Here is a 20,969-nt window from a genome sequence, read left to right as displayed (position 1 = left end):
GGCTGGCTGAACAAGGAGGGGGCAGGGTACTTTATCACAGCAGTCTGAAGAGACTCTCACACACACACACACACACACACACATACGAACACAGAGAGTGCAACACAGTGCCAAACATCCAGGGTAATAATTTGTTAGCAGATAAATAAAGCCAACGATGGACAGGAGCAGTTTACGTGCATCATTAAGGATGAGAAGGTCAGCAGGAACGATAGCATCTCTGCCTAAAGCTGACAGCAGAGGAGGATGGGAGGGGGGAGGAGCGTGGGTGGTTTGAGGAGTTAAAACTGAAGAGTAGACAGAGGTGATGATAATAAATGGGAGTAAAGACAGAAAAGGAGAAATCGGGAGGCAGAGTGTATCAGAAACAGTGATAGTGACCCACAAAAAACTAGATTTTATAGCCAGTATTAAGCAAGGATCTATGTCCGTTTTGTATTTTCTATTAAAGATGTGATATATCACGATTCAGTCTATTACCAGCTCAGAGTCTTGCACATTTTCCTCTTACAACATTTAATTTTGATGCCAATATTGTGGAGTTTCTTTGTATCAAATGGGGAAATCAGCGTCTCATGTTTCCAAAAGCAGGAACAACAGTTTGTCGAAGAAGGAAAAAACAACGTAGGTCACATGAGCAGTGAACCAGCGATGAACCGGCTCCTGAAACAACCCTGGTTCAGCTGTCGAGGCTGAGCTGGTTCCCTGGTGGCTGAACCAGACCTAAGCAGGACAAAACAATCCACTTAACTGGCTCTATTCAGGCACAGCATTGCTTTACACTAAATGTTAACAACACAATGCTGATATTCGCCCAGTTTATCTCACAAGCTCGACTTAACTTCAGTACTACTTGATAGATTGTGTGGAGCGTTGGTCCACATCTGCAGGTAACAAGATGATAAACACTGTTTTGAAGGAGTCATCTCACTGCCGTGTCAGCCACATAATTCAGCCAACGGTCCAGAGAACAGGAAGATAATTACAATCAAGGGGAAATTTTTCCATTTTATCCTCATAACGGCACATTCATCATGATTGATCAGTGGGATGATGGTGCGTCTGTGGTTATAAGGTTAACACAGGCCTCAAACTCATCACAGTGTGAGAATGAGATCATCAGAGTTTTCTGGACTATGTTGTCCAGTATGTATGATTTCCAATAGCGGCTGCTACCATATGTTAATAGTACGAGAGACTTCCTGTATTGATCTCCACATGGAGATTCTGTTTTTCTTGCTTCTGTTCATATGGAGGTCAGAGCGCAGGTTCAGCTTCATAACAGCATCCCTGAAGCTGCTGTGCGATCTATTTGTACAGTCTGGTGGGCAGATAATTGCAGACTGTTAGCTTGATAATTATGCTCTTTTCTTCCTTTCCTCTATGTGACTATGCTGCTGGAGAGTTAATTGTCAGATAAATGAAGCCGCAACATATACTGTTATATTTCCATATTTTAGCCATTATCATCTTAATGTCGTTTTCAAAATCACCACTAAAACACTTTTGATGTTTAAGGTAAATCAACAAGATCACATCCATTTATGGAAAATTATTGGCTTTATGCTGCAAGTGGATTTCCCCCTTCACTTTGATACAAAACAGAAAAAAGACCTAGAGAGCATGAGGTTTTCAAAAAGCAGCTCACATGTTGGAGGAAACACATAAAACAGTAAAAAGAGGAAGACTAAACTTCAGGTTTCTGCGTTCATACACCAGCTCTAGCCAAATCTGTACAGGTTTTGATGTGACATTTCTTCAGATGACAAAGGAGACTAGAAACCATCAATTCATTAGTCAGCGTCTTAAGGAGCAGTGACCAAACAGGCTTTATATAGGCCACACCCACCGAGGCACGCCGCAATCAGGACAATGGATCACAGGTGTCTCTGCTCTGGAAGACAAGCTGGAAGTTAAAATATCATGAATGAAAACATAAAATCTGAATGACGGCCTCATCAGAAATCAAATAAATACCATTTTTAATCTTCAAGGTTAGTCACAGCATCAGTAGTTTCAGATGAGAGGACAGAGTCAAGTGAAGGCCCCATTTTTCCTCATTTAAAACATGAAATGTAGAAGCCATTAAGTAGATTTTACTACACATCCTGAAAAGTGTCCGTAACAAGCACTTCAGTCCTCTCATATATTCTCCAGTAGTTACTTCCCCCAGTATGCAGTGATTATGTGCAATTCCCACTGGATGTGAGGATATTGGCTGAAATCTTTACTGGAATAATAATTTTAAAAAGGCCCATATCTGCCATGTTTACAGAAAAATATCCATCTGTAGCAGTGCAGTTACAATGATAGATCGATCCAGTATCTCCAAAAACTAGTTTATATAGCACAGGCAGGAAAGACGGCATCAGGACCTTAAAAACACTCAAGCAAAGCTCATGAGGAAACATCACAAAGTGTGTAAAGAGGAAATTTAATGAGCATACTTTGGGTTTCTGATGTTTATTATAGATGATTAAAATGATACTTTGGGATATGTTATGTCCACTTTAGAGCCAGGACACACCTGTGATCGATCAAGTCATGATTGCAGCCATTAGCCTGCAGGAGGAGTCTGTATATATGCAGCCTGTTTGGTTGGTGCTCTGTAAGCAAAGGCTGGTGGGTTTTCTAGGTCTGTTTTATCTCCACAAGTCCTGTGATGTTAGTTTGTGTTTTTGTCAATTTATGTTCAGGTTTTTCTGACATTAGCTGCATTTACAGTATCAAAGTTATATTCTGATTAAATGCTTTGGGGCATGTGAATGCACATCTTCACACATCGGACCACTTTATTTAGCGTCCATGTAAACAATTAAACTGGGCTCTCAAGATGATTTCAATCACATAGAAGAAATATTGTCCATGAAACCACAGATACTGACGAGATGTATGAAGATCAACAAAACTACATTTCTCAGGAATTATACATTATTTGTTAAAAATCTCAAATGGACTTGGCACCACATGGTGACCACTGTGAGTTCAGACTGATATCTGGTTTAGGAGACTATAAATAAACCACCACCAAGAATAATGAGGCCTGAATGTCTACATCTGTCCTCCTAACGTCAGTCCATCCCTTCCGTTTGTGCTCCAGTCCAGGAAAGCTGCTGGATGTAGATGACCAGTACTATCGGGCCCTGCCCACCAGCAGGTCTGAGCCCTCCATCTCCACCAAGGAGTCTCCAACCAGCAGCACACCTGAGAGGAGACGGTCTACAGAGAGGAGACAGTCTACAGAGGGGAGGCAGTCTACAGAGGGGAGGCAGTCCACAGAGGGGAGGCAGTCCACAGAGGGGAGGCAGTCTACAGAGAAGAGGCAGTCTACAGAGGGGAGACAGTCTACAGAGAGGAGGCAGTCTACAGAGGGGAGGCAGTCCACAGAGGGGAGGCAGTCCACAGAGGGGAGGCAGTCTACAGAGAAGAGGCAGTCTACAGAGGGGAGGCAGTCCACAGAGGGGAGGCAGTCCACAGAGGGGAGGCAGTCTACAGAAGGGAGACAGTCTACAGAGGGGAGGCAGTCTACAGAAGGGAGACGGTCTACAGAGGGGAGGCAGTCCACAGAAGGGAGACAGTCTACAGAAGGGAGACGGTCTACAGAGGGGAGGCAGTCTACAGAAGGGAGACAGTCTACAGAAGGGAGACGGTCTACAGAGGGGAGGCAGTCTACAGAAGGGAGACGGTCTACAGAGGGGAGGCAGTCCACAGAGGGGAGGCAGTCTACAGAAGGGAGGCAGTCTACAGAGGGGAGGCAGTCTACAGAGAAGAGGCAGTCTACAGAGAAGAGGCAGTCCACGGAGAGAAGACAGTCTACAGAGAAGAGACGGTCTTCGGAGAAGAGACGGTCCGTGGACCAGAGGCAGCCTCCGGAGCAGAGGCCGGCTGCTGCCAGTAGACCGACCAGAGAGAGAGCCGTCACTGAACCAGAGCACCCCAAACCTCCCAGTGACAACAGGTATATCCTCGTTTTCTGTGTCCTTGATTTGAAAAGTATTCTGTAATTCTGAAAAGGTGAGGACGCTCTGGTCAGAGAGAGTCACAGTGTCATAACTGAGAGGTCATAGATTTGACCTCTTGGCATTTTAGAGATTATGGTTCCCATTTTTAATGATGCACATTTGGTTATTTTAAGGTGCTCAAAGGCCGTCTTACTAGCTTTGTGGGATCTTTTTCAACTATGATTTTCATTGACTGGAGCACAGATGGAGGTTTTCAATGGCCTCCTTGATGTTGATTTAACATTTGCCCACTGTACAGCACACTTTAATGTGTCTGTAGGGCAACAGTGCTGCTCGTTCACAAACTACAGTTAACATTATGCTGTTGTTTTTGTCGGTAAATTGATAAAAAATGTTGTACTCAGTCATATCTGGGTATGTTTGGCACACTAATGCCCCTACTGCAAACACTGTGTTTAAAAATAAAGCATTTTAATGTATTTAGATGATAGAATGAACTGAGATCCCCATGATAATCCACTTAACACTGCAGAAATTGAATCTTTATTTTAAAGTGTTAATATCAAATTCAGGACGCCTCACAATAAAGACTGCAGATAGATTACACAACCCTGCTGCTGATGATGGTTGTAGTCATTTTAGCTGGTTAGTAATTATGTCTGTGATGGGTGAGAATGGCGGTCGTGGGGTACTTGTACTTAGACTTTCTTCATATTCCCAAAAATGCCACACTTGCATTTCGCATTCCAGTCGGTGAAAAAACAGACGCTGACAAATCTGTGTTCAAATTTCATCAGTTTTCCAGTCCTGCCCGGCCGTTCCCCCGGACAGCCCACGCACATGATAAATGATAGCTGAAGATGATAAACAATATGAAATCTTTCTCCTGAACATGAATCGTCTCATCTCCTTTCTCATTCTCTTATTTTTTTTATCTTTCTCTTTGTTCTGGTTTTTTTTTTTTTTTGGTGTTGTTGAACTTCACTGTTTTGTGTGTTGACAGGCTCTCTGTTCCCAGAATGCCCTCCACAGAGAGTGGGACTGATGACAATCCGTACGACTACAGACATCTACTGAGGAAGACCTCCCAGAGACGAAAGCTCATCAAACAGTACTGAACATGTGACTGAATGTATTCATGAGGCCTGATGCACACCGTGTGGACGTGTCTCACCACGTGATGCTTTATGATAACTGAGTCTTTGATTAATCTCAGCTTCTGCAAAACGTCTGACAGTGTTGAATTGTTGAAATGAGTCCAGTCTAGACACAATGAAGGTCAATGTAAATAACGGAACGCCCCACCCATAAAACATGCTGTAAATGAAGGTTTTATTTATGTCATTTGTAAACTAGACTTTGTTACTTTTGCCCATTTTTCTGTATTCATTTCCTTTTTTTCAGTTTGTCATATATTGCATTTGAGGTTGTCCGAATCCATTTAAACATCAAATAGAACTGTATAGAATATCTATAGATGGTGTAAATACAAAAGCTCTGTCGCTTCGATATTTTGCATTTCAATCAGTTTTGGTGAATGTGTTGTGTTTGTCCTGTTGTAAGATGTACATTCTCCTCTCTGCTGTAATCTGTTTTATTCATTTAAACATAAAATATATCAAATTCTTTGTGGTGTTTCACTTATTTTACAGTTAGAGTCACTGCCTCCACGCAACATGACTTCATTTAGATGTGATAATAGGCTGCACATCCTCCTTAACTCATAACCATCACCAAGCACCCACCATTTATCCTGCACAACAATGAAAACACTTAATTCCTGTAGGGCTTCAGAGGTTTAAAAAAAAAAAAGAGGTCCAAGATATCATAAAGAGTGAGCAGAAGCAGCTGTGTCATGCTGCCATCAAACCAGCCTCTGTAAATTCCTCATCATCTCCATACCGGCCCGAACGTTTCTTTGAGAATCGACCTCTGACCTTTATGTGACATTTCAAAGGAGAAACCCCCCACAGGGAGTGTTAGTGACATGCTGACTGCACACACTGGCACAAAAAACTACATCGAGACAAAAAGCATCCAGACAGAACACAGACAGGAAGGACTGGGACAGACTCCAGCTCACTGCCACAGAAAGAAGGAAAAATATTATTTTTATGAACAGAAAATAACAATAACTCAAGACATAGATCTGGAACTGTGTCTTGCCTCCTGAAACATTTCATAAATATTACTAAAAAACTAAAATAATTAAAAATGTTCTGTGTAAGGCCTCAGTGGAGAACCACAGAGTTACTGTAATCCCATACACAAATCTTATCATGAACATTATCGTGGGTTTGCCAAAGGCTGCAGTTTATTTTAATCAGTCTTTTTTGGCATTAAATGCTTGTTGTCGATTGGGTCCATAAATCATAACAGATGTGGCTCCGGCTGGTTCTGGTGCCTGCAGGCTCCGTTTGCTCTCATTCATGCAGGAATGATAAGAAAACACGACTGCGTTGGATTGTAACTGTGATCTGTAACGGATAAGGTGTGGAACCAGGATGATACAAGACATTTTTTTTTTTTAACCTTAGCCTCCTATCCAGACTCATAATTAATAAATCAGGGAATTTACAGCGTTTAATTCCTGGATGATCTTGATGTTTAAACGTGCAGAATGTGTCCAAAAACAAAAGAGCCATGGGATTTTTTCTTCTTGAAAAAAATGGCGGTAAGCAAGTAATGAGTAATGAATATTTTTGGGGTAACGAGCCCCAGCACAGGGAGGAGAGAGGAGAGGAGGGACCCTGCGCGCTCTGTGCACTTGAACCAGGTCTGGTCGCCGCCCCGCTTTTCCCTCCACCGGAGGCGCGCAATTAGAGCCGTCGGTCTCCCAAGAAATAGATCTGCAATTGCTGTGCGGATGAATTGGTTGGCATTCACTGTCTGTATGGAGGCTGAGTTTTAGCGCGCAGGGGACAAACTGTTGGGGATGTATGGAGTCACGACGCACGACGCAGCGCAGTTCGTCATGACTTTAAAGTGAATCACGATGGGATTTCTGTGGTGACGTGAAATTTAGGTTAGATGCAATTAGGCATGGCTTATGTGCTGCATATTTACCAGCGGCTGTAGCACAGAGCTGCTTCCTCAAAACCACTTTCCATCACATCCTGGCTGCAGTTCATTTTCTGGTTTTTATTGTTCTTTTTTTCCTGCACATTTTCATCCAGAGGTTAAATCTCACTCTCCCGCCACGTTTCCCATGAAGTGAGCAGAGTGCAGGCGCTGACTGAGTGCGCCGGTCAAGTCAAGTGTTTGCGGATTTCTGTGGGAAGACGCTGCTTTTTACGCTTCGTGCACCTGTGGACGCCCGCAGAAAGAGGAGCACCACGGACGCCTTGTGTGTTTCTTTCCACCCCCTCCACGCGTGTTATTATTTTTATTAGGTGGCTTTTTTTTTTCCTGCAGCATTAAGCGTCTGTCGGATGCACGGCTGGATTGGGAGCAGTCGGAGAGGTCTGGTCAGCTTCAGCACCACATCAGCTTTGAACAGCTCCGGGTCGTAGCGTGTGGATGGGCTCTGTCGGTCTCCGTGTCTCCTGCAGCTCCTAACTACCGGCAACAATGGCATCACACGGTTTCTGGTCTCTCGGCGGAGATAATGCGGGGGCCAATGCCGGGAGTCAGAGCCCCAGTACGCGTGAGTGGCTTTTTGTCTTCAAACCACCTCTGATGGACCCGGTGCTGCACTGATTCCAGGGCATTGTCTCAAGCCAGTGCGCTGCGTTTGGTGCCAGTGACAAACAGGCCTGCTGTGTTTAGAGTCGACACCTTTTTTCTTGTTTCACCCTGTAGGATGAACGACTTTTGCCAAAGGGGCTGTTTTTTTGTGTGTGTGTTTTTTTTTTTACTACTACTTGCATGGCGCCTTTCGTGTTCCAGCTGCTATCTTAAAGTTGGACCCTGACCCTGAAGCCTGTTCATGCTCATCTGATTTTATATCTCCTCTCTTGCAGCCAGGGCTTGGTGCCAAGCGGCGGCCCAGAAATTTTCCGGAGGAATAGGATCGAAATTATGTGGTATGTTGGCTCACATGCGCTGCTGAGGGAGTGTGGTGGGTGGGGGACGCAATTTGTTATTTCCATTTTGTTTTTTATATTTATGGCCTTGTCGACAGAGTCATAAAAATATCTCACTGCTGTTCTGTGATGTCCAAAGCGCTGCTCAATGTCGGGGAAGGGGAGAAACCCGCCGAGACGGCCGCCAAGCAGCCGCCTCAGACTCCGGCTGCTGGCACCTGCGGCTGCAACAAATCCTGCAACTGCACCAAAGGTGCTGTGGTCTTCTCCGACCTCTATTCAACAGGTACACAAGCATGCCGTTAACCTGCAGTTTAACACTGTCACCTTTTTAAAAGGTCTCAAGAATTCTTTTTTTCCTTTGTCTTTCTTGTTTTTAAGTAGATAGAAACAGATGTTTGAACAGCTGAAAACATCTGTGAAAATCTGGAGATTTATGAAGTCATTGAGTTTGACGTTCTGTAAAAGACTTTTTTTTTTTTTTTTAAATAATTGTAATTTAAAGGCCATTGAACTGATCCTAAAAGAGGTGATCCGCTTCATTCTTTGTTCCCCCTCCACCAATTACATACATAATACACATGGACTATAAAGAGGAATCATGTGGCTGCTTGGATGAAATAAATCGTTATTTGTTTCTACACATCCAGACTTAAAATCTGCAATATTCAGTGAGGTGTGTTGAATCTTTTTTTTTTTTTTTTTTGCAGTGGTGGAGAGGTCACCTTCAGCACCATCAAAAACTTCCTTCAGTTTTTAGACCTGTGAAAATATTACAACATGTACAGTCTGTGGGAGCATTTTAAAGGCCCACACACGTGCATCTTAACGTTACATGAAAGGATTTGATTTCTTTTTTCACTCTTAAGTCCCAGAAATCACTAAATGCCCCCCCCCCCCCCCCTCCCTTATTTTGCAGACCTGTTACCTGCCATGGACGGTGACACCAAAACAATGACCTTCCTGCAGGAGGTTGTGGATATTTTACTGGCCTACATCGTGGAGTCTTTCGACCGGGAAACGAAAGTTATTGATTTTCACTACCCAAACGAGCTGCTCCAGATGAACAACTGGGAGCTGCAGGACGAGCCGGCCTCTCTGGATGATATCTTGATCAGCTGTCGCGCTACTCTGAAATACGCCATCAAAACAGGTAGGCTGTCGGATCCATGACAGGTTAATAGTTCTGTATAGCACACGTCTGCTGAAAACATTTCCAGCTCTGCATGTTAGGAAATATTCCCATTTCCATCTTTATTCGCTTTAAAGCTGCTCATTCTAGATTGACGCAGGCCTAAAGCCCGGCCTGCTTTGTGTTGGATCATGTCTAAATCATAGCAGAGGTTTAATTTGTTAACAGGAAGAGAAATGTTAGAAAATGTCTAAACTATAAATAGCACAGTTAGTGTAAACCCTGAATTATATCCCAGAAAAACTCAAATACGAAACAGAAAGTAAAATCTACTAGAAAATCATTTTAAAAAAAAAGATTTCTAGGTGAGATATAATAAAGTTTTATTCTATCTTCATTTTTATTGAGGGTTATCACTGAAAACGTTTGTGAGGTGAAGGCAGAATAAAACAGAAAACAATATGTGTTTAATGATTAAAAAAAAATGATGTCAAGAAAAAGAAAATCAACCTGAAGTTGTTCTCTTTTTCCTCGTCGTGGCCATCAGACCGAGAAATGCAGTGACGCAGTAAATCTGGTTCATAATGGGCTAATAACCAGGCTTCACAGGCCAGCTCCATTCTTCTGTCCTGGCTGACATTTACAGCAACACAACACACATTTCATACCCTAAAAACAAATATAGATCACACTATTAACACATTTTTAACACTTTAACTCCCTGTTGAGCTTTAATAAACATTTAATAAATGAAACATGACACACTAGAATGTAGGAAGCAGCTATGAGGACATTTTAAGTGTTTATTAATTAATAATTCTCCTGTGAGGATATATTTTATATTATCTTTCTTTTACTACACTGTCATTCATCCTCTGCCACACAGGAGTTGTTCACATGCATTAACAAACACGTATCTGTTTAAATCTACAGTCTGATGTGTGATAAACCATTTTACAGTAAATGTTTATCTGCTGCCTATGAATGATAAATGAGGGGGTTAAAGTAGAGTGTTATATTTCATGCTTGTAATACCAAATAAAGGAAAATGTAAGTGTTCAGCATGGATCAGCTTTGTCTTGTTTTTAAAAAAATGTAACATTACAAAACAAAGGTTGAAAACTCAGTTTGGGTGTGTTTACGCCCTCCAGTAAATTCCTACATTACCCATGCAGCACCAAATGTTTTCGTTATGTCTCAAGATGATTTAAAACGTCACTGCAGCAGCACGTCTAACCTGCAATTAAAGCGTTTTGCAGATGACAGCTTCTGTGCCTTTCGCACAAACTCCACATAAACACACTAAAAAGCATATTTCTATTTTCCTGACAGCAGATAAAATGTTCAAATTGCAGACATCTCCCACCCTTCCTCTCTCATTTCTCCTTCGCTCCTTTCCATTCAGCCCACCCCAGGTACTTCAATCAGCTCTCTACAGGATTAGACATGGTTGGACTGGCAGCCGATTGGCTAACATCCACTGCCAACACCAATATGTAAGTATGTGGCCTCTGCTTCATCGTGATTTTAAATGGTGATAATGATAATGACAATGAATTCCATTTCCGGACCATCCGTGTGCACTCTGCTCTGCGTCTGCACCGGCTGATAGCAGCTTTTCTTCACTCAATCATGGCAAATGAAAAGGGTGAAATGAAAGGCGGAGGCCCACCCCCTCCCTCCCTTTACGCCCCCCCCCCGCATCCCCTCCCACCTCTCCCTTTTATCCCTCCCCCCTCACCTCCGATCCCCATGGGGATTCAAGGGGAGAAAATTAGCTCTGAAATTAAATTCAGTCTAATCTGAAGCTAATTTTAGTGTGTGTTTTTGGGGTGATAAACTCTGCAAGAGTCAGCCTTGGCAACTGTGAAGTGCTGCGAAATAAGCTTGCTGTTGATATGGGGGGGGGGGATTAAAATCACAGCAACTAATACACCACGTATTAGTAGAAAAATACACCAGGAGCTGCAGACTGAAAATGCACTTTTTAAAGCAACATGGATGATGAAAATGTGAGAGCACGTTTTGGTCCATGAAACGTAGCCTAAGACATGTAACTCTTCATTAGCAGCTGATTTTTATTTGAATGGTGGAACATTGTGACATTTTGATCTGTAAAATCTGTAGTACACAAAATATTGTTTTTTTCTATCATTCAAAATTTGAATTATTTGTGTGTTTGTCTACCAAGATCAATCAATTTCAACTCAAAATGTGTCCCGGAGCGCCTGTACTGCAGTTTATTTGGATGATGAGTCATGGCAGATTTTGTGTAACCAGCTCCATGTGATGTGCCTTGTGTAACGCAGGTTCACCTATGAGGTGGCTCCTGTCTTTGTGCTGCTGGAATACGTCACACTGAAGAAGATGAGGGAGATCATTGGCTGGCCGGACGGGCGAGGAGATGGCATTTTCTCTCCTGGTACGTACGTATGTATGTATGTGAGGCGAGGCCAGTCACACCACCCCTCTGTTTCACTGAAAATGGAACTGCCTGTGTGTGCTGTAATGTGTCAATTTGCATTTTGATGATATAAATGGAACTCGTTTCAAAGCCAATTAGCATAAAATAATGTTCTGTCTCTAACTCGAGCCCCCACCCCGTCACCCTCCAGTCTCTAATTTGTCCCATGCATTTCTGTTTGACACATGATGAGCAGAAATCTTTGGAGAATTTAATGACAGAGACTGATTGGCTCTGACGCTGTGGACAGTGATCTGACATTGCGAATGCTGTGTCATCTCTCGATACGCTCCTGATACCCTGTAAACAGATTTTGCTGTTGTTGATTCGCCATTTTAAACATGTACGTGCACAGACTGTCCGTGTCAGTTAGGAGCCGTGCATCGTTCCCATGAGAGCGGCTAGTTAAGGCTGTGATGTGGACTGACACTGAGCCCTGTCTGTCCTCCAGGTGGTGCTATTTCTAACATGTATGCCATGCTGCTGGCACGCTTCAAGATGTTCCCTGAAGTGAAGGAGAAAGGAATGTCATCTGTTCCCAGACTGGCGGCCTTCACATCCGAACACGTAGGCCTTTATGTTTCACTCCAGCTGATGAATATTTGTCCATACACGGATCAAATCAACGGGCATTGATCAGTTTTCCTAAATCCCAATGTCAAAGATCTTCCTCTCCAGTGCAGGAATGACTTCAGATGGTTTTTGCACATTAGCCGTGGCTGCGCTTGATGTGTGTTTTAAAAGTGACTTTGTGTCACTTTCACACCACCAACGCTGGTGGTGTGAAAAATGGTGTGTGTCAGACGCAGAAGGACACGGGGTGACTGTTGTGTCTGTAACATTTTACGTCTCCTCCTTCATCTTTAAAGGACATTTGATGCTGAGGGCAAAAAGCCACTATCTAACACAAAAAAAATCTTTCAGCATCGAAGCTGTTTTATTTTGTATATATTAAAGGTTTTCCTTCCTCTCCTGTGACCTGCTGTACAGACAGTTAAACACAAACTGTCTTTCATTTCTTTCTGTTATCTTTCAGAGCCACTTTTCAATCAAAAAAGGTGCAGCAGCTCTTGGAATCGGCACAGAGAGTGTGATCTGCATCAAAGCAGATGAGAGGTGAAGTCTCGTTTCAGCAGTTCAGATCAAAGTAGTAGAAATTAATAAATATATTCCAGGGGTGGAGAGTAGTAGTAGTAGCTGAGTGCATTTACTAAAGTACTGCATTTCAGTACATTTTTGAGGTACTTTACTTTAGTATTTGCAATTTCTGCTAATTTTTACTCAACAATTCAACAACTCATATGGTGATGCTGTACATTTACTCGACTTCATTTAAATGATAGTAACAGTTACTTTGCAGATGGAGGTTTTACCTAAAATAACATGTGATAAACTTCCAAAATATCAAAGATCAAGTCAGTGACCTTTTTCAAAAAGTCACATTTTCAAAATCACATATCACATTTTGCCTCAGGAGGTTTTACAATCTGTACTGTGTAAGACACTGATTCATATAAAGGAAAAGCAATAGTTGTGTGTGTAGAACAGACCAAAATGACAGTACATACAAACTACAATGACAACATTTCTGATAAACTAGTTGGATCAAATTCAAGGCCTTTTTCCACTTCCAGATGTCTTTTAGGAGCCAGCTCATGTCTCAGATTTATCTTGTGACTTTTTTGAGTGGTCAAACCCTGAGGTTGAATAACATGTAATAATATTTCAAATACTGGAGCCATTTTTCTGCAGAATGAGCACTTTAACTTTGATATTTAAATACATTGTGCACGTAATACTTCTGTACTCTAACTATCTAACTCCATTGTTGCACTGGTACTTTCACATAAGTAAACGATCTTCTTCCACCAGTGATGAATTTGCAAACGAGTCAGGTAGCAGCTAAAGCTTGTTTTTCCTTTGCAGTGGTAAAATGATCCCAGCTGACCTTGAGAGGAGAATAGTGGAGGCAAAGCAGAAGGTAACGTGATAAACATTAATAACACAGCCATAAATAACATAGACAGATGTGATGATTATAATGAAATGATAATGGCTTCGCTATAGCTGCACCCGTAGCTGATTTACAGTCATTATTTGCTCTGCCTTTGCAGGGTTTTGTACCATTCTTTGTAAGTGCAACTGCCGGAACAACGGTATACGGAGCCTTTGACCCTCTCATCGCCATTTCTGACATCTGCAAGAAGTACAACGTCTGGATGCATGTGGATGTGAGTCAAACAAAATGTGCTTATGTCTGGAATTTTAAGTCCGTAGACAAAAATCTGCAGGAACGTCTCCTGTCGCCCCATTTAAAACACTGTCATTACCCGGGACGTCATGATGCACAATATCTATCCACAGTAGGGACCTTAGTGAAGGAATGCACAGAAATGCAGAGCTCACCAGCGAGTTTGACAAATCTATTATGTCTGTCTCGCCTCTAACTGCTTGCGGTTGACCCAGATAGGAGCCAGCCATTTCCTATCTAACACTGGGGATTAGAAAAACTGGAACAGAGGCTGTAAATCATCTCTTCCCCTGACTTTGCCATCATGGGCCCTCTCACTGAAGGAACTCTATCTATTAATGAAGGTGATTTAGTTCTGACAGGGGGACACCTCTATTAAGAGACATAAATGGCCTTATCTATCATTCTTCAACTGGGGAAAGATGGGGGAAAAACACATCCTGCTCTGGATCATTGTGGCGCCTGTTGCTTTTCGTCAGAATAAGTGCTTTAAAGGATGCAGCTCCACGTGCAATAAGTGTGTTTGGTGGCCTTATTTACTCTCTATACTAAACATTACGAGACTGGGAAGTGCTTGAAAAAACATCAGGATGACAGACATTTTTATTGCAGGTTTGTGGAAAGAGCTTTCACTACATTTGAGGAGGACAACAGTGCCTGATATTATGATTATTATTATTATTATGATTATTATTATTATTATGATTATTGCATTTGTCCACTCAATAGTACACGCTCTTTCAATTTATTTTTATTTTTCAAATACAAAATGTCCTCTTCAGCACATCTTATGTTCACAATTCTTAAGATGTTTAATTGAATTATTCTTATCAAAGATATGGTATGTTATACATTTATGTTTAAGAAATACATTTGGGGCAAAATATCATCGTCAGTTTTGGTTTTTGAAATCTCAGATTTTATTGAATGCCTCATACTATCCAGCATTGTTGAGGATATAACTAATGGAACCTCTGGGATGTAATAGAGCTCTTTTTCAAAGGGTGACAGAGACAGATTTTTAAAGAAATAGTCAAAATCAATGCAGCAAAGGCTGAAATACCCTTAAAAAATCCCTGGTTTTTTATTTCCCATAATGCAACTTTATATTATCTGTTAGACCCTCTAAGCCTGCTAAATGCAGATCACATCCCAACTACTCCACACCTCATAAACAGAAGACTAATTACTACGGTTTTCATACATACTGAATACTGAATTGACTTTGCATGTGAAATTAGGGGATTGTTCCTTTAATAAGCTTATATGTTGGACAAGTCATTTGTTTGTCCTCTGGATGATTCTCGTCTGTCTGTCTGTCCTGTCAGGGTGCGTGGGGGGGGAGTCTCCTCATGTCCAGGAGACACAGGTGGAAGCTGGATGGAGTTGAGAGGCAAGTGAGATTATATTTTGCATGGGGCGAGGACACACTGACACTGACAGGCGCTTCAGGCTAATGACTGTTTGAAGTAATGAAGCATGGTGGCTGTTTTTAACTGCAGGGCCAACTCAGTAACATGGAACCCACACAAGATGATGTCCGTCCCCCTGCAGTGTTCAGCCCTGCTGGTCAGAGAGGAGGTAGGCCTCATCCCTGTCAGCAGAGCATCACTGTCACAATCTGGGAATGTTTGTGGCCCTTCTAAACATTGCGGATCTGATTCCACAGGGTCTGATGCAGAACTGCAACCAGATGCACGCCTGCTACCTGTTCCAGCAGGACAAACACTACGACCTTTCCTACGACACCGGAGACAAAGCGCTGCAGTGCGGCCGCCACGTGGACATCTTCAAGCTGTGGCTCATGTGGAGAGCTAAGGTACGGAAACGCTAACGTGGATATCGGCTCTCTTACTCATATTTTACATGCAGCTATCTGAAACTGGCTGATCTTGCGAAGATCGTTGGGTTTCGTGATAATAGACATCCTGGACAGTGATTTTCTTCCTCCTTTTTTCAACTAAAGCAATTCACTGAAAACTTGATGTGACTGAAAAATACTTGAGTCTAAAAGTGAGCTAATTTAATTGGAACCAAATTTGAGCCAAATCCTTGTTTTGTCCTCTCATCAAGAAGACAAAAGTGTCAAGGGACTGAATTAAATACAAATTTTGAGTATTGTTATCCAATTTTCAGCAGAAAAGTATGATTCACATAGTTGCCAAGATATCTTTAGTTTTATTACAATCTCATAATGTTCACTGGTCTACATGACTGTTTTAATATTAGCACTCTTTCCTTTGACAGGGCACTATTGGGTTTGAGGCTCAGATTGACAAGTGCTTGGAGCTGTCGGAGTACCTCTACAACAAGATCAAAGACAGAGAAGGATACGAGATGGTCTTTGACGGGAAAGTATGTCCACATTTAACTTTCACTCTCTGCGAGGGCGATTCATCCGCAGCCACATAGTGAGAGAAAAGCAGCAAACATTAGTCTGTGTTGCTTCTTTTGCCTCTGTGTATTCAGCGTCATTATGGCCGATTTGATTGGCACGCAGTGTGCTCTTGCTTTGTGTTGGATGAATGCCATTTTTACCTCTAGCTGCCAGTATAATGTGCTGCTATTATGTTTAATGAATAGCATAATGGCCTGTAATTGCTCATATGCATATGAAAAGCATGGTGTCTGAAATATCTTCTACCAGGCAAAACTACAACAGCGCAAACATATGTGGGTATGATGGGGTTATTAAGCTAAAACTCTCATAAAAGGAGTGCTTGGACACCCAGAGTCATTTAATGTTTCAAGGCTTATTCTTTTCCTGCTGAGCCACAAAAGGCTAAGAGCATCATAACCCAGAGGGTGATGGGAAAAAGGCAAGTCCTTTGGGCATCAGCCCAGGTGTTCACTTGTCTCCCATTGAGCCATTTTATCAATCTAATGTTGAATATACTACCGCCGAACCAGCCCGGCCGTATAAATGAGGCCGGTGTGCATGGCTAGTCAGCTGTTGGTAATGAATGCTTTTCCGCTGGCAGGCAGGCTGCTCCAACAGAGCTTCAGATGCCAAAAAATATAGTTGTATGGGGCTAGACAAGCAGAGAGTGTCTGAGAAGAGGGCAGGATAGCTGTCTGATGCTGAGAACACCTAATGGATTTCCTGTTTGGAGCTGTGAAAAGCCATTTTCAGATGGAATCTGTTCTGGCTTGATGAAATGGATGGACCACGGTTACTTTGAGTACTTTTCATTTTGAGATTTAAGCCAAGGATAATTGGTAAATATGTGGGTATGTATGCACTGCTTTTGTAGGTAAATGTAAAATGTTTCACAGTGTATGTTTTCTTGTGCGTAGGGCTGAGTGGTATGTTTGAAATGAATATATTGATAATATTTTCAGCTTTCTCTTGGTGTTTTAAAGTTGATGGAATTTCCGGCCCTTTAGCTGCTAAATGGTCGGCTGTGTTTACTCACTGGTAGCTAACTTGGTCTGTGTGCCAGTCTGTGTACAGTGGCTATCTGCTATCTGCTGGGCATGTAGTGTACACTGAGTTTATTAATTAATTAATTAGCTGCTTTCTAAGATGGCCCTGATGAGAGCAGTGGTACTGAAAGAAAACAGTACAGCTGCGGACCACAGAACCAAAACAATGAGCTAAAGGATGCAAAAACCCTGCGTAAAAAAACTAAGAGCGGCTGCCGACTCAGTGGGATCATTACTATGAGCAATTCCCTTTGTGTTACACGTACTTATTTCATCTGTTGTTCATGTAACGATTAGAGCAGCTTTAAACATACTACTACTAATATTGTTTTTAATTACAATGTGCTTGTAATCGTTAAAGTCACAGTTTTCTCAACATTTGTATGTGAGAGGTAGACACAATTCTTATTTATAGAAAAACTGGACAATCCTGGTGATTTTAATACAACACGTGTTCAAATTCCTCTCTAACAGACTTTCATTTTAACAGAATTAAATATATGTATTTTGGCTCAAATCATAACGAAACATTTCCGCTGAAAGTCAGCAATATTGAATCGTTTCCAGGCCTTAAGTGTGCATGTTTTACTTTCGCACGACTGTGTCTAGTATAGTCCTCTCATCTCTTGTGGCCTGTGTGTGTTCCCTCAGCCTCAGCACACCAACGTCTGCTTCTGGTACCTCCCTCCTGGGATCCGCTACATGGAGGACAAAGAGGAGAAAAAGAAACACTTGCACAAGGTGGGTGAGCAGAGATAAGAAGCCTGACTATAGTATCTACCAAAAACACCTTCCACTGCACCTCTCATTTGCCCTACAAGCCTGTCATTCCTATCCAGCTTGGCCATCACATGTCCTCCTCATTAGGCACAGCATGGACTTCCACTCATGCTTAGGATAGAAAAAATACTTTGCCATGCTCATCAGAAATACTTTGTAAACTCTGACAGTTTCAAAATAGGATACGCAGTCACAGAGGAAGGGTCAGACTTGGAGGCAGTGAGGCTATTCAGTTAGCTAAAGTGGCAGCCATTCAGAGGATCCCACAGCAGCAGGGGGATACTAATAGACAATTAGGACAAACAGATGGTGTACGTGCCCGCCATACAAAGAGCTCTCCCCTCTCCCTTTCTCTGTAGAACCATCCACTGTAAATCATAGCCGTGTTTGTCGTAGCACATCAGATAGTTTGATCTGAGTTTGATTGATAAAACACAGCATTTGGCCAGCTTTCATTTTTTCCACAGACTCCGATGATGCAATGTGGCCCGATTAGCTTTTTGAGGAAAAGGTCCAAACTGAAAGAGCTTTCCACCAATTTCCGCTTCCTTTAATGGCTACTTCTTAAGGATAAGGATGACTGGAAAATTGTCTAAAGTCTGATTGGAAACCTGCAACTGCTGACTGATTAATTCATAGAAACTGCACGCCTGCCAACTGCAACGCAACACCTGCAAGAGATTTAGAAGGAATGACTGATTGTGTGATGAGAACAGCAGTACTAACCACAGTGCTGCAGTCTTTTTAAACTGTACACACAACTAACTACTCCAGCAGACTCACATTGCCCTACTGACATTCAAACGAACTGCAGCTGCTTGAGGAGTTTTAAAATATTATTCAAATTTTTTCAACTAAATATCCCCAGATTGATTAAGGTTCTTGTTAGATTATGCTGAACCTCGAGGGTGCTGTATATGAGTCGCTAACTCAAGCCCTTAAAGAAGTATTTCACGGCTGGAAAGATGGCCTCTTCATACAACTGAGCCGTTGTGGCAGTAGAAATATTTTTAAAAAGTACAAATATTTTAAAACTTGGTGCTACATGATCGGAGAAAAAGCCACAATATTCCCTTTGGCTCTAAAGGTAGAAAACCTACAACAACTAGAATGCACTGCGCCGCTGTCCTCACCAGCTGGCCGTGCTTGACTCTTGGCTGTGCCTGCCTCTTCCTCCTCCATGCACAGTTATTCCTCCTCACTGTATTCTGGCTCATAAGTAGCCCCAGATGTCTGATTCCAGCATTAGCCAATTAAAAGATGTTTTGTTTTTAATGGCAGACATGCACAAATGCAGATGCACAATCTGTATTTCACGCAACAGCCCTAGAGCTTTGGGTGCAGGCAGCATGGAGGAAAGTTAAACATTGTTCATTTGCATGTACTACCCACACTGTAATAATTAAAAGCTGGTTTTAACACTGGCTTCAAGTTTCCCTTTAAGCTGTAGCTGCAGCAAACTGTCACCTCAAGTTATGAATCTCGTCCATATCCTTAAGCCGATTATGGGTCTGCACCAAATATGGTTTCTGACAGATTGAATCTACAGATTGTGAAATATGGAGAAAAACAACAAGCCAGGATGATATTTCAAAGTCACATACTGAAATGTTTTTCCTCAGTAGAATCTGCTAATAGTTATGTGTTGCCCAAAACAAGTGTGAGTTTCAAACTTGTAATTGAATCTGCCACAGCTCAGCACGGCACAGAATCCACTCCGCCATCAAGACCCTTCTGAGCCCAGAATAAATGACCGTCACTGCTTTACTCTCTGAGATAACCTCTCAACTTGGCAGCAGCCATCACAGTACGGGGTGTACCCGGCTGCTGTCAGATTTAGCTGTCACACAGTGGGAGATAACGGACTACATGGATCACAGTGATCTGAGGAGAAAATGTGACTTTTAGTGGCTAAAGAAAGACACAACAAAGGACGCACAGATCTGATAACAGACTTCTCCAAAATGTTTAGAAAGAAAAATTAAAATGGCGTTTAAGGAGTCAAGAGAGGAGACGATGAAGCGGTCTGACTGACACGTACTGTGTTTAGTCATGTGATCACAGCTCTTGCTCATTTTCTTTGGCGCAGAGGAATAAAGCTTATTCTTGGCTCACATTTTTATGTTTGGTCTATTTAGATTAATTCAATTCAACTTCAGTTATACCCATCAGACTTTGTAGTTTGACTCATATTTTTAGGGCAGACTGCAGAGTGCTTGACAAATCACTGACTCAGCATTTCCATACTTTTTAAATCAATTACTCATTGATTATTGCTTATCGATTAATATTAGAGTTCAAACTCTCTATTATAATGAGAAAGTCAATGAGTAAGCAAGATTGAAAGGAAAAGTTTGTCATTTTGAGATATACGCTCACTTGCTTTCTTGGTGAGAGTTAGATGAGAAGATTGTTACTATTCTCATGTCTGTAAATATTGAGCTGGAGGAGGCAGCTGGATAACTTAGCTTAGCTTAGCATTAATACTGGAAATGGGGAGAATGGCTAGTTTGGCTCACTCTCCATGCTACGACTGAATCTTACATGGCTCCCTGACTCTGAATGCGCTTAAAAACTTTTTTTGCACTTAAAAACTTGCAACAAGCTCATTTTAGTAGCAGTTTAATTTGCTTTGTGCTCACTTAGTAGCCACCTAACCAAATGAGCCAAACCAGAGTTAATACAGTGCATGATTTTCTCCTCTCCATCCCACTGAAGCCATGTTAATCCATGCTGTATTTACTGGATCCTTCAGGTGGCTCCGGTGATAAAGGCCAGGATGATGGAGTACGGGACAACGATGGTCGGCTACCAACCACAAGGGGACAAGGTCAACTTTTTCCGCATGGTGATCTCAAATCCTGCTGCTACCTTCGAGGACATCGACTTTCTTATTGAGGAGATTGAACGACTCGGCCAAGATCTATAA

General features: G+C 42.1%; 2 protein-coding genes across 2 annotated transcripts in view; both read left to right on the top strand.

Annotated features, from left to right (window-relative positions):
* The window catches only part of myo3a (myosin IIIA), a 48,403-nt gene extending 43,323 nt beyond the window's left edge, over nt 1-5,080 (top strand). Inside the window, exons 36-38 of the mRNA XM_070852955.1 lie at nt 3,101-3,217; nt 3,863-3,958; nt 4,966-5,080. Coding sequence (XP_070709056.1) covers nt 3,101-3,217; nt 3,863-3,958; nt 4,966-5,080 — 328 coding nt within the window. The remainder of the gene's footprint in view (nt 1-3,100; nt 3,218-3,862; nt 3,959-4,965) is intronic.
* Nucleotides 5,081-7,532: 2,452 nt separating this feature from the next.
* gad2 (glutamate decarboxylase 2) lies at nt 7,533-20,969 on the top strand. The gene is made up of 16 exons (XM_070852719.1): nt 7,533-7,608; nt 7,925-7,987; nt 8,127-8,273; nt 8,907-9,140; nt 10,525-10,615; nt 11,429-11,541; nt 12,035-12,150; nt 12,620-12,699; nt 13,510-13,564; nt 13,698-13,814; nt 15,163-15,227; nt 15,337-15,415; nt 15,504-15,653; nt 16,082-16,189; nt 17,912-18,001; nt 20,796-20,969. Exons 1-16 carry the CDS (start codon nt 7,533-7,535, stop codon nt 20,967-20,969), a joined length of 1,758 nt encoding a protein of 585 aa, XP_070708820.1.

This window comes from Pempheris klunzingeri, chromosome 21 (assembly GCF_042242105.1).
Source record: "Pempheris klunzingeri isolate RE-2024b chromosome 21, fPemKlu1.hap1, whole genome shotgun sequence".
Taxonomy (NCBI): domain Eukaryota; kingdom Metazoa; phylum Chordata; class Actinopteri; order Acropomatiformes; family Pempheridae; genus Pempheris; species Pempheris klunzingeri.
The sequence above is the reverse complement of the archived record's forward strand: the minus strand, read 5'-3'. Positions and strand labels throughout refer to the sequence as shown.